At 44.1% G+C, this 14,126-nt stretch overlaps 1 protein-coding gene across 1 annotated transcript in view; it reads right to left on the reverse strand.

The window, feature by feature from the left end:
- Positions 1-14,126, reverse strand: part of LOC139916098 (neural-cadherin) — a 293,386-nt gene that overhangs the window by 123,194 nt on the left and 156,066 nt on the right. The window contains exons 17-23 of the mRNA XM_078288504.1: positions 7,462-7,582; positions 6,985-7,147; positions 4,905-5,573; positions 4,488-4,679; positions 3,474-3,917; positions 2,638-2,968; positions 454-547 (exon numbers count right to left, since the gene is read on the reverse strand). Of these exons, the coding sequence (XP_078144630.1) occupies positions 454-547; positions 2,638-2,968; positions 3,474-3,917; positions 4,488-4,679; positions 4,905-5,573; positions 6,985-7,147; positions 7,462-7,582 (2,014 nt within the window). The remainder of the gene's footprint in view (positions 1-453; positions 548-2,637; positions 2,969-3,473; positions 3,918-4,487; positions 4,680-4,904; positions 5,574-6,984; positions 7,148-7,461; positions 7,583-14,126) is intronic.

Below are 14,126 nucleotides of genomic sequence, written 5' to 3' on the forward strand. Positions count from 1 at the left end.
GACTGAATATGAGAATGCCTTTTCAAAATCATTGGGATTGTACAGCTGCACTAGTCTAACTTCGCAATTTGGCGGCACCAAGAGGCAGAGACAGGCCACTGTTTGAAGTTTGAAGGACTTCATTACCCAGAAATCATGCAACATGACACCAGTAAACTGTGTCCTCCTTGGACCTACATGTCTTCTTAATGTGTGGGGGGTGGGTGGAGGTGGGGAAGAGGCTCATCCCACCTGTGACCATACTCAACACCTGAAATTAATTTAGGCAATCAAGGCAAATCTACAGCATCTCATTTTGGGCTTTGGATGAGACGCTCTTCACCCCACTTTGTGTTTCAGGCTGTACGGGTGTATTTTTATATGGTAATCTTGCCTGGTGCAGCTTTAAAAGGCCTGTAGTGTGCCATCCTAAAAGGAGAGGAATCCAGAGTGATAAAGAGAGAGATTAGTTACCTCGGCACATGTCCTTCAAAGACATATGTCTTATTGTCCCAGTCATCGGGGTCAGGAGAGTAGACTTTTCCCAGCACCGTGGTCGGCATACGGCCTAAGGATGGAAAACATATCACAGTGTCAGTTCACAATGAGCTGAGTGTGTGTGCGTAATGTGTGTGTGTGTGTACACTGATATGTCTGTTGTGTACATATGTTTTTATGTTCTGTCCTCATGGGAACCAGTTTCTAATTTAGACCCTCATAGTGAGGACATTTTTGCAAAGTGAGGTCATTTTGGCCAGTCCTCACTTCTTCAAGGAGCTAGTTTAGGATTATAATTTGGATTTAGGGTGAGATTTAAGATTAGGATAAAGTAATGTTTAAGGTTAGGCTTGCAGTGGAGAAGGGCAAAATTAGGGTTACGGTTAGGCAATGAATGTAGTCAGTGGAGGGTCTTCATAAGGATAGAAGTCTTGTAAGGACGTGTGTGTGTGTGTGTGTGTGTGTGTGTGTGTGTGTGTGTTGGGGTATGTAACCCTGGGCTAAATCAGATGAGGACATTGCTTTGGAGTGCGAGCTAGTGTGTTTGCAAGGAACAGGAGGCTTTCATATGGAAGCCAGTCTTCCCCAAGAGCAGAGCAGATCAGAAAAATGTTTTCCAAGAAAACAGGTGTTAGTGTCAGCACATATACTTAGAAAACAAACACCATGCCTAAACCCACGGTGGCACAGCAGATAACATTGTAAAAAAAACACAAACAAAACACAATGCATTGAAATAAAAGAAAAGAGAAGAACTAGGATCTGGATGGCCATGTACTGTGCGGCTTCAACTTGATTTACTGTGTCATTCAGAAGTGGAGTTGTTGTACCAGTGTACAGTGCAATATTTCTCAATACCATAGCCAAAGAGATGTTTTCTGTGTCCTCCTCTTGCTTGCATTTACTCCATATGTTATGGATGACTCAGTGCCAGTACAATTGGAAAAGCTCCTGATCTGGAAAATGAAAGGCCTGAATATACATCTCAGGCTGCGTTCACCCATTTGTTTGCAGCACAACCGGAGAAGGGATTGCGAGTGACATTGCAGGCGGATGGCATACTGAGAAGGAAAATGCATAATGGAAAATGCTGTTTGAATGCACAATGATTACAATCATATAGAAAGGCTGTTATTGCTGTCACTCCCTCTCTCCTCCCCTTCCTCGCGCTCTGAACCACCTGGGGATTACGCCTGTGAGAGTACCCTTGAAAACTCAAAGGCAGACCTTGACATTTGGAATTTTAGCCCGTTGTTTGTCTTTGCCAGGCGCTTCTGAGGGAAAAAGTTACATTCGTCTTTCAGCTACCCCGAAAAAGCAAACTTGTTAGCATTCATGGCTTTCAGTGACGAATGCCGATAATGCTGTGTCATTTTTCTCAGTTAATTTAAGTGCCGATGCAGAAATATACAATCGACGTATTGTGACAAACAGCTGAAAAATAACTGACAAGTATTCAAAATGTCAAGGTACGTTTTGTGTGCGTGTGAGTTTTGTGACTGGAAAATACCAAACCTGTAAAAAAAAAAATATGTGTGGGGTATTGTTGGTCTTGTCCTGCCTGGTGTGATGCAAAAATCATAAATTACGCCTTATAAGATTCACTGTAGCCCCAGCTGAGTCAGACACTATATGGTTTATTTTTATACCAAACATGCAATAGTTGTGGTTGTGATTAATTGCTTGCGTGTCAAGTAGAGGAATGGCTTGCCTCTGCGACCCCGAGATTAGCTGTATGGGTCTCATTCCGACTCAGCGCTGATCATAAGGGCGATGATAATGTTGATCATGACAAGTGGGTGGAGGCGAAGGTAACGAAAACAATGGAGATTGTGTGGATTGTGTGTCTGTGTGTGTGTGTGTGTGTGTGTGTGTGTGTGGGGGGCTACATTCTTCCTTGTTTGTGCAGTTCGATTAGGAATTAATTAGCTGGCAGTATGAGCCTTGTTGCATCAGTGCATCCTACCTGCAGAGATAGAAAACTACCTTGCAGAGCTGAGTTAGAAATCTGCCTCTAAGAAAGAGATGGAAAAATAAATGGATCCCATGACTTGTAACACTAGATTGCATCTATACATAATCCACAGCTGCATCAATTTTACTTAATCCATTTTTGTGTGTGTGAACACTGTATCCTAAAGACAAAGATGATCTTCTCACCTCGGTGACTGTTGATGAAAATCTTCTTCTCCCCCGCCACGTGGGCGTGGTCGTTCTGGTCGCCGATGGTTACCGTTAGCGTAGTGGTCACCGTTTTGGCCGGGCGGCCGCTGTCGCTCATGATGATAGGGATGAGGAACTCTTTTTGGCGCTCGCGGTCGAACATCCTCAGGGCCGTCAGCGTCGCCGTGCCGTTCAGGTTGTCCTGGAGGTAGAAGTCGTTGCTGTGGCGATACTCGGAGGGGACGGTGAAGTGGAAGGGCGGCCCGTTCTCCGCGGAGTCCCGGTCCACGGCCCGGAGGAGAGTGGACGTTTGGTTCAACCTCACCACCTGAACAGGGAGGGAAAGCATGAGGTGCCTTGGCTTGTTCAATATCTGATTCATTCATCCATTGCTCTTTTCATTCATTCAGCCATTCATCTATGCATTCATTTGTTTGTTCATTAATTCATTCATTCATTCATTAATTTATTCATTCATTCATTCATTCATTCATTCATTCAGCCATTCATTCATTCATTCATCCATTCATCCATGCATTCATTCATTCATTCATTCATTCATTCAGCCATGCATTCCTTCATTCATTCAGCCATTCATTCATTTGGCCATTCATTTGTTCATTCATTTGTTCATTCATTCATAATTTATTTAGTATTATTGTCTTGCTCAAGCCACAGTGAGGTTCTGGTACATCTTTCATCTTTTGACATATGTGCACAAAAAAATGTCCCCCTTTTCCCCCCACAGGAAAAACTAAAGTTCCTTCCTTCCTTCCTTTCACCCACCCACTTGCCCATCCTGCCCATCAGTCAACATGTTACTGACAGCCTACCTGTGGTCCAGCCACATTCTCAAAGACTATCGGAGTGTATGTTGCCTCAAACTCTGGTCCGTTATCGTTCACATCCAACAGTGCCAGCTGGACCGTGGCGCTGCCTGTCAGCGGTGGAACCCCGTGGTCTGTCGCCATGACAACCAAGTGATGCTGCGATATCCTCTCCCGATCCAGAGGTTGGGCCACGGTGAGTACGCCTGACTGGTCGATAGCGAACAGGCCCTCGGGATCCGAGTCCTCTGACAGGCTGTAGGTGATGTCGCGGTTTTGGCCCGAATCGGAGTCGCTGGCCGCCAGACGCGCCACGCTGGTTCCCACGGTGACGTCCTCGGGCAGCGGGGCGAGGGACAGGAAGTGGGGGATGAAGACGGGAGCGTGGTCGTTGTAGTCTTCCACCTCCACCACGCAGTGCAGAAGGCTAGAGAAGTCTAGGTCTTCAACCTGCAACAACCACCACATTCAATCTACTGTTTGAAGACACCCATCTTATCCTAAGTCAGGTTGCAATAGGGAAGACCCTATTTGCCCTAATTAAATTCTGGTGTCACATATGGTCACTGGTAGGTAAGTCTACACCCACAGCAAGTGACAAATCTAAACTTAAGAGTGAAATACAAATTGTGAGGACATGTGTTTTCACCTTGAAATTCATTGTTTTGATAGAAGGACTGACAGGCTGGCTGAGGTTTTTTTTTAGCACTGCAGTAAAACAAACCTTAACTTTGAGAATATTGGTTATGAACGTTCTAAAGAAATGTATTTTCATTCTAAAGAAATGTATTTTCATTCTAAAGAAATGTATTTTCGTTCTAAAGAAATGTATTTTCCATTTAAGTGTTAAGTGTCAAGTCAAGCTTTCCAATAACAAAATTTAGATGCTTTACTAAATTCTGTATCGTATCTTTATAACTGTCACATCATGTGCCACAGCATCATTCATCTTCTGACTTCTCACCAACTTTACTGGGGGTCTATTAAGGGTGTTTCTGGAGGTGACGCCCCTCCACGTACCTTCAGGGTGAGGTTGAACCTCTGCTCGCTGGGACGCTCGTAGTCCAGACGTTTCTTCAGCCTCAGGGTGCCGCGCTGCTCCTGCCGGTGACTGACCATGTAGAACTTCTGCTCTTGGTCTCCGGCTACCACGCTGAAGGTGAGTTGGGCATTTTCTCCAGTGTCCCTGTCCTCAGCGGAGAGCTCCAGGACCTGAGAGCAAGCAACAGAGCCATGCGAATAAAAGCTGGCTTTGTTTTTTTAGTTCCTTGTCTGCTGTCTCTCTTGTCTTTGGCGATTTAAGTGTGCACGACTATATCTCTACCATCCTCAAATGCCATGTTTATATTTGCAGAACAGAATATGATTTCTCTAGCATCAGGTAATAAAATGATATTTGCATTAAGTTCAGCATTTACTAAGCTTCTACCAACCCACCTCGGCATTGGGCTCTGCATTCTCGGAGATCTTGGCCAGGCAGGAGTGGTCGGTGAATCTCGGAGCGTGGTCATTCACGTCCTTGACCCGGATGGTAGCGGTCCCGGTTCCCGTCATTCCTCCCCCGTCTCTGGCCTCCACGACCAGCAGGTAGGACTCGGCCTGCTCGCGGTCCAGGCCGCTCATGGCCACCGTGATGGTCCCTGTGGTGGGGTTGATGGAGAAGATGTCCGAGAAGGCCGGCACTCCGCCCAGCTCGCTGTTGCTGGCGTCCAAGCTGCCCACGATCCTGTAGGAGAGCACGGCGTTCTGCCCCACGGCCGAGTCGTCCAGGTCGGTGGCCGTCATGTCCATGACGGACGTCCCCACCGCCGAGTTCTCCGCCACGTCGCCGTGGCAGCTGGGGGCGCAGGTGAAGACGGGCGCGTTGTCGTTGATGTCCCACACGTTGATGATGACGTCGGTGAAGCCCGTCAGGCCCTCGCCGCCCTCGTCCGTGGCCAGGACCACGAAGCGCCACACGGCGCGCTCCTCGCGGTCCAGGGTCCGCTGGGCATAGATCTTGCCAGTGACCTCGTCGATGATGAATTCGCTCTCGGCGCCCTGGCCGTGGAGGGAGTAGCGCAGGGCCTCCTGGTCAGCATCCTTATCTGGGTCAGATGCTGTTACCTACAACATCAAAGGCACAGACAGAGAGAGGAGAGAGGGAGCTGAGAGTGTAATCGCAGAGGTTTTTTTGTTTTTTTTAATGGAGATTTCTACACTATTTAATTATTGAAACGCTGCTGACTTGGAGTGATGTCTTGACTGGAAGCACTTCACACCTGCTCTGTGCAGTTATGAACTCTCCAGTAGCTAAACCTGGCAGATCCCCCCCCCCCCCCCCCCCCCCAGTCTCCTCTTTCTCCCTCATCCTCACCACATCAGCAGCAATTACACCCCGGGCAGGCCAAGGATGTTTCAATTTAGCATGGTAATTGCAGTGCGATGTGGAGCCAAAATGAACTCGTGTTCCTTTGCAGGAGTGAGGAATGTGCTCTCACATACGTGGGAAGACAGCACCAGATTTCCTTATTATGAGGAAACTTTTTTTTTCAAGCTGTCAAAAGTCAGTGAGAAAACAGGGTGTGATGTTATCTCATGTAATAGAGAGGGAGAGACAGACAGAGACAAGGACAGGGATGGAAAGAAAATACTTCTATTTTCTTCTAGTCGGCTGTTTGAAATAATAGCTGTTACATATATTAATCATATTTCACTCTGTTTCAGTCACTGGAAGGAAATAACAATCGTGCTATTATTCTAGGATTGTGATATAGTATGTGTACAGAAGGGTGACATCTGCACAAAGCAAATACTTTCACACAACTACTGTATAGCTGGTGAAACATAATGTCACCTATTTACCAGAATGATGACATTTGAAACACCATGTTTAAAAGGTTTAAAGGTTAAAAGGTCAATGCTATTGCCAGGGACAATACCCAGCCATGGCTACAAAGTAATTACAAGATAAAAACCTAAAGTACATTTTGGAAGTAAAATCCAACTTGTGCAAAGGAGCAAAACTGAAGTAATGTGATCTCAGCCTCAGTTAGATATCTCACGACTCAGTTAGCTGCCGCATTTTCCACAAGCTGGGAGAATTTTGACTTGAGGCAAGAGCTAAGACGGTCGTACAGGGAGTTGTACTGGTGGAGGGAGTCATAGAGGTCTAAAACTACAGAAGATAAATGCACGGATGACTTTTTCTCACTTTACCAGAGCTTAAAAAAAATTTGCTCATTTCGGGAAGTGTTTTTCAGCTGGCAGACGCGAGACCGAACAACCCTTGAGACTCATTCGTTAAAACTCAAGATTGGCATTAAAAAATACCGCTCAATTTCTAGCAAAAGTTTGACATTTGCAAACAGACTACTAAGGGGGTTTTTGTCACATAGGTGCAATGAAACAATTCAATATATCATTAAAATGTATACTTTGAGGTCTTCGGTTGGGCATGTAATTGTATGTGCTACACAATTAACAGTACTCACACATGCTATACCATACAGCTCAACACTGACTGATCGGGCAATACCTGTAACACAAACACCGGCGAGCCGTCCAGCTCCTCCGTCACGCTGCCGTAGTACTCGTTGACGGTAAACACCGGAGCCTCGTCGTTCTTGTTCACCACGTTTACCGTCACCGTCGTGTAATCCTCCCACTTCCCGTCCGAGGCCAGAACATGGAGCTTGTACCTGCACAAGAGATTTTGCTTCATCAGGGGGTGTTTAATAAATAGAGTTCATATTGCCGGTGTGACAGTGACATTGACAGTACAGAGCCGATGTTGGCACAAGGCCTCTGAAGCTATAGCATATACCAGAATAAATAAGTACATTAATAAACAGTTAAATGATAGTAGTAAATGCATTGAACCATGTCTTTTACAGTTCAGAGAAGTGATAATTACCTTGCTATAGGCATTGCTAAACAATCATTTGCTAAAGTCAATCAAAGTTATCCAAATATGACAAAGAAAACATTTGCCCATGTATCATTGTGCTCCCACCTTTTGTTCTGTTCATAGTCCAGAGGCTGGGCAATAAAGATAGTGCCCACCTCCGGTTCCACATCAAACACCCCTCCTGTGTTCCCTGATGTGATCTGGTAGCGCAGCTTGGCGTTCGCACCTGCAGGCCAGGAAAAGATGGAGGTTGACTGATAAATGGAAGCTGGAACAAATGGACCTTGGTTACTGACAAAGTAAAGTAAGTAAGCTTTGTTGGAGCCAGGGTGACCCCCATAGGGCAGGAGCTTATCTCCTGTATCTGTGGCGTGAAGCAGCTTAGGGTGAAAAAGTACTCCCCCCTGGACAGGAACTTCCCCCCAAGTCCATTGCAGACTGTTTCCACCAATCCACCGATCTATCTCAGTTAACGGAGATAGATAGCATCATGCTGGCAGAGAGGAATCAGATATCAAGTCTCTGGTATGAGCTGATTGGTATGAACCTTCCAGCATCGGGTACACACTCTAACAAATAGACCACTGCCCTGAAGCGGAATACTATACCTGTGCCATAAGAACAATATGCTTATGGCACGAAATCTATAAAGAGTGAGTGTTAATTGGGGACAAACTCTAAAGCTTAAGTATTGTTGTGGATGTGGAAGTTTCAAACACGTTCTACCTTGGCAATGACACCAACGGTAATTTGTTATTTGTTTTAGTAGCTAATGTTTTGGGTGTTTCCATTGTAAATTTGTGTCAACTCTTATTTTTGGGATGTAACCGGGACGGACCACCGTAACAGACCAGACACCATCTTGAACCACTGCTGTGAAGGTAAGCAAATAACATTAACTTCACGTCTGGTACGTTCCGGTCACATCCCAAAAGTAAGTTTAAGAGTTGACACATTGGCCGTACCTTGCCATGGTACAGCATGATTGAAAGTCAGGCTTGAAAAAACTGAAGTATCTGCCCCTAACGTCACGCTAAACCTGCCTGTAAGTTTTCTGAATAAGCCCCTATACACAGTATATATATAGACTTGGGATACCCAAATATTTCGTTTATGAGCTGGCACATGTAAACATCATATCCTATTCACAATAACCCGGATAAGCTCTTATCTCGGCTATGAGGAACCTGGATAAGATACCTGGGATATTCCAATATTACTCTGGATACCGACGCATGTAAACATCTAATCACATTTCCGGTTGGCTATGCAGTCTGCACAAGCTAAATTTTGCATTGCATCATGGGTAACCCTATTTGCTTAGGAAATAAGCCCTCTCACTTGCGCAGTGAAGATGAAACTGAATTATGTGTTTCTGTCATGAACAACGTTAATATTCCTCGTTGTTCTGATGGCAGGTGCTGGAATAGCAATTTATTTAAGTTAGTTTTTTTTTAAATGTGAGATGCTGAGACTACTGAGCCAGTCGGATCCTATTATGCTGCCAAGAATCAAAATTGCACAAGTGGTTCAGATCCAGCATCTTTCAGTACAAGTTGTAACTAGCTTCACTAATGTTAAATCACACAGATAGGCAGAAATTCACTTTAGTGGTGGACCTTAACCAAGATATGATGCAGTATTGCAGTACTGTACGCATGTAAACATAAGACAATACATGTCTCGTACACCAGTAATGCTGTAATGGTGTATTATTAATCATTATTGATTCAGACTTGATTGCAACATATTTTACTCTGCACATGACAACCATGCACATAAATGTAGCTCGGATTCATTATTTTTCATTGAATAATTAATGCGTCTTTGTTGGACGGGGGATCTCGAATCACATTGCTAAGCAGTCCTGCCCCGTCTCCAAAGTTCGCTCCCTACCTCACTTAATAATCTTTTTTTGGCACCGCAAAGCATTTTTAATAAAGTCTATTAGATGCTGATCAACAAAATGCTCCCCCCTCAATGCAATTACGGGCAGAGCCAAGGTCTGCATCTCAATCACCATCGCATCCACCACCCCTTGCGCTAATATGAAAGGGAAAGGAGAAACCTCTGAAGACAGGATGAGATTCACAGCTTATTAGCAAGATGAAAGTCGAGGAAGGAGAGAGGAGAATACTCTAATCCAGATCGTTTTGTACCGTCTGTCTGTTGGCATTTCAAATGAGACATTAGGGGATATATGCATGTACATCCTCTCTCTCTCTCTCTCTCTCTCCCCCTCTCTCTGTTTCTCTCTCTGTCTCTTTCTCTGTGTGTTTAGAAAACTGCTGAGACCCAAAGGAGAAGAAAAAAAACAGCACCGGGAGTAGTACAACGGATAAAACAAACAAACAAATGAAGAGAAAATGGGTGTTTTTCCCAGTTGTACCCGTTTTAAAAGCTCTCTTCATCTCCCTAGGTACTTTACTGAAGTTCTTATGCTGACAAGAGAACAGAGAGAGAGGGAGAGAGAGAGAGAGAGAGTCTACGAGAGAGAGGGAGAGAGCTGACGGATGTCACTAATAGCACAGACACTAAATACTCCATGGACTTGATAAATGGAGTTTGGAGAGAGATATTTTGCACTCGCTCCATTTTCTCACTCTTGCCTGCACTGTTAAGAAAATAGGTTGTTTTCATTATGTGTGAGTGGCTTAGGATATCACACATTTTGTATTAATTTACCAAAAAAACTGCATCAGCCGGGTCTTATTAGCCACCTATGTTTGTGTCATGGATAATGTGTCCAAAGTGCACCCCCCTCACCCCCCTCACACACACACACACACACACACACACACTCCTTGCCCCATCTATCTCTATTGGTGGTAATAACCTCATTCTAGACTCCAGCAGGCTTCTTGGACTCACACAACTAAGTAAGCAAAGAAGTGTCTTCTCATGCTCTCGTGTGTATCTGCCTGTTTGTATTTCTGTGTACGCGTGTGGTGCATTTACGGGCTTGCAACTCTGTCTGCGTGAGTGTGTGTGTGTGTGTGTGTGTGTGTGTGTGTGCGCGCACACACGTGCTGCAGGAGAGGGTTATTCATCACAGCGAGGTGTGAGGTGCACAGCAGGCCTCTGCTCTCCAGTATGATAAATGTCGGATAATATGGAGCTATACGCCTCGCTCCCTTCCCCACTCACTCTTCCGCTGCTCCTTCTTCACACACACACACACACACACACACACAAGCACACACACACACAATGCCTCCCCCTCTCCCTACCGCTCTCAGCGACTGATAAAGAGTCCACAGCGTTTTCTTGCCTCCCCACTACCAAGGAGAAATGGTCCACTTCACAATGGACTTATCACCAGCTGCCGTGCGTGTGTGTGCATGCGTGTGTGTGTTTGTGTTTGCGTGCACATCTGGTTGTAGTGCATGAATCTGTGTCTTGCTGAATCAGTGGGGCATTGTGGTGAATAAATGCCTATCAAGATGGAGGAGGTGAGCAGCAGACGCGCAGAGAGAATAGGAAATAGGAGAAAGAAAGACAGAGAGAGGTGATGTAGTAGGCTTGTAGAGAATTTGTACCGCTGTAAAATGGGCTACTACTTCTTACACTGTCCCGTGTAACTGTTGGGAAACTGCTGAAAAAAGATAACTGCGATAACTGCACAGGGCCGTACCTTTTGTTCGGGACTGTCAGGCAGTTTACTATGCTTCCTCAGGTGTTAAAATAAGCCGCAGTAAAAGAGATTTATAACCCCCCACCTCAGCAGTTAAAGCCTATGTAGGCTATTCACACATATTGGTGTCTGTTTTATTGGACATGGAAATATGATCATCATCGACAGCATCATAGCAACGGTACTTCTTCATGGGTTGGTTTAATCAGAATTTTGGCATCGTGTAAGTTATGGAGGTGGAACTTTAATGTGGTAATCCTCAAAATCTTGTTTTTTTAAAAAAAAAATTATTTATTATTTGGTGCTAAGCGTTCATTGCTGTAGTGTTTTTGGATTGCACTTCCCAGAGATTACTTGTCATCGCAAATTTAATAAATTCCAAGCCTGATGTGCAAAAAACTGCTTTGCAAGCTCAACCTAATTGCAACTAAAATATTAGCTGGCATTTTTTTTTTGTTACACGTAGATTAGCAGATTAGCCACTGCAGTTACAAGATATAAAAGCTATACCTCACACCGGGCAAGCAAGCATCACAGAGTATGAAGGAATGTCTAATATGTAGGAAGCGCGGTTTGACTGATTGATTTTCAGCCTTCAGTGGACTCCTCTCAAGTGGTCCAATGACTCAGCAAATTTTTGTGCATATGTGAACACACCACATGAACTCAGACTACCCCAGGAGGCGGTCTTTGTTCGGCTTGTTTGTCGCCGGCTTTCTGGTCTGATTGATTCGTGCAATGTGAAAACAAAGGAAAGGAAAGGAAAACTACCCGTGATCCAACATTACGCGGGTGGGGGCTGAGTTCTAAGGGAGCTGTGGTGTGAACAAGCGGTGTGAGATCTCATCAATGCTTGTGGACCAGAAAAAAAGAGCTGAGTCCTCTTGTAACTCCACTTACATTGTGAACACGAAGAGGACCGAGTTCATATGCTGCTGGGTCACTTTTTGTATCACACTGATTTTGGTTCCTTTAAAAAGAACTATATGTGAAAGCGCCCATAGACTGACTGACCTGAATTTGGCTCCCGATGAACACATCTTATGCCGTGAGAAAAATGTCCTTAAAGGATAAGTATGGGCTCAATAAAGAGTCAAAAAGATTTTGAGCTTGTAAAAAAGATTCTGAGCTTGTGAAATTATTTTTGCAAATAATTTCACAGACTTGCAGTTGTATATCACCATTTGTGAACATGTGAAAACATTTTGCATGAATGTATTTGAATGTGTGAATGTGTAAAAAAGATTTAAGCAAACAAAAATAATGTGTAAATGTGTAGAAAAGATTTGTAGCTGTAAACAACATTTTGTGAATGTGTAAATAACATTTGTGGACAAATTATTTCAAATGTGAGGTTGCAAAAAAAATCAGAGCAAACAGATATAGTTTTGTGAATGTGTAATGAAAGATTCAGAGCAGCAAACTGTGCGTGAAAACTATCGCTCAAAGTTTAAGTCTGTTCATGTGACATCCAGGTTACAAGCACGGATTTTTGACCCTGTTTTGCCTCGGGAGTCTACTAGCCAATGGGAACGCTACTCAACCCTAACCCACGTGGGTCCTAGAAGACGTATCGGCAGCAATCATCATGACGAACTCTGACAGCGAGCGGAAGGCTGCGCTTGTTTTTAACGCCGGGGCGCTCGGGCTAGACGTAGGTGGAGTTAGCCGATCAATTAAACGTCACATGCTGCACAACAACCAAAAATCATAAGCAATGTATTTTTTTATGAAATAAAAGAATATCAGAAACAATAGTGGAGCATTTGAGGCACCACTCCCGGCTGCCTTTTAGCACTTTATTTTATCGACTAACTCCGCCTACGTCAAGCCCGAGCGCCCCGGTGTTAAAAACAAGCGCAGCCTTCCGCTACTCAGCTGAAATATTAATGTAACGCAGGTGTCTGTTGCTATGTGCTGCCCTTAGTTCTGTAGCTCTCCAGCTGTTAGCTGCTGCGAACTCCGACAGTGAGGAGGACTGCAGCTGTTTGACCAGAGCGCCAGAGCCATTCGCCCCCCGATTGGATAGTAAAACTCACTCCCTGATTGGATAGTCAAAAGAGTAGCGTTCCCATTGGCTAGTAGACTCCCGAGGCAAAACAGGGTAAAAAAATCCGTGCTTGTAACCTGGATGTCACATGAACAGACTTAAACTTTGAGCGACATTTTTCACGCACAGTTTGCTGCTCTGAATCTTTCATTACACATTCACAAAACTATATCTGTTTGCTCTGATTTTTTTTGCAACCTCACATTTGAAATTATTTGTCCACAAATGTTATTTACACATTTGCAAAATGTTGTTTACAACTACAAATCTTTTCTACACATTTACACATTCAAATACATTCATGCAAAATTGTTTCACATGTTCACAAATGGTGATATACAACTGCAAGTCTCAAATTATTTGCAGCTCAGAATCTTTTTTACAAGCTCAAAATCTTTTTGACTCTTTATTGAGCCCATAGATAATGCTGGTGTTTTTTAATGCATTGCTTACCATCAACAAATCCTATGAAAATAACAAAATCAACAATGCGTTTGCTCTACTCCCGTTACTTTCTGACTTCCCACGTACCGTTTTTAGCCGTCAAACCGGAAGTCACTGGCTCCAATTGTAAGCTAAAAACCTTTAAATACAGCTCACAAAGACATAGTTTCAATTTTAAAAATCGCTAACTGTTACCATGAAAAGTCAGGCTGTTGTAGTTATTACCAAATCAAATTCAAATGGGAACAAATTCTTCATTACGTCGGGGACTATTTTGGGTGCTACGGAACTACTTTCCTGAGATCGCAAACGTGTTTACAGCCGGCTTATTAAGTTGTTTGAGGAAAAAGTCGGCCGGCCCGGTGCATCGTGATGATGAAATATGTTGCCGAGAGCAACGGCATGGCTCTGTGACGGGTTTTTAATCGTTTTTTTAATACAATGGAGTTCTATGGCTGCTGGGACATGGCTTTATTGGGCACCGGCTACGTGGACGAGACTTGTTGGCAAAACAAAATCATTGCTGATTTTGTTATTTTCATAGGATTTGTTGACGGTAAGAAATACATTAAAAAACAACAGCCTTATCCTTTAACAGTCTCTTTGCGACAGCTGACATAAGAACTACCACTAAGTTTCAAA

This window comes from Centroberyx gerrardi, chromosome 1 (assembly GCF_048128805.1).
Source record: "Centroberyx gerrardi isolate f3 chromosome 1, fCenGer3.hap1.cur.20231027, whole genome shotgun sequence".
Taxonomy (NCBI): Eukaryota; Metazoa; Chordata; class Actinopteri; order Beryciformes; family Berycidae; genus Centroberyx; species Centroberyx gerrardi.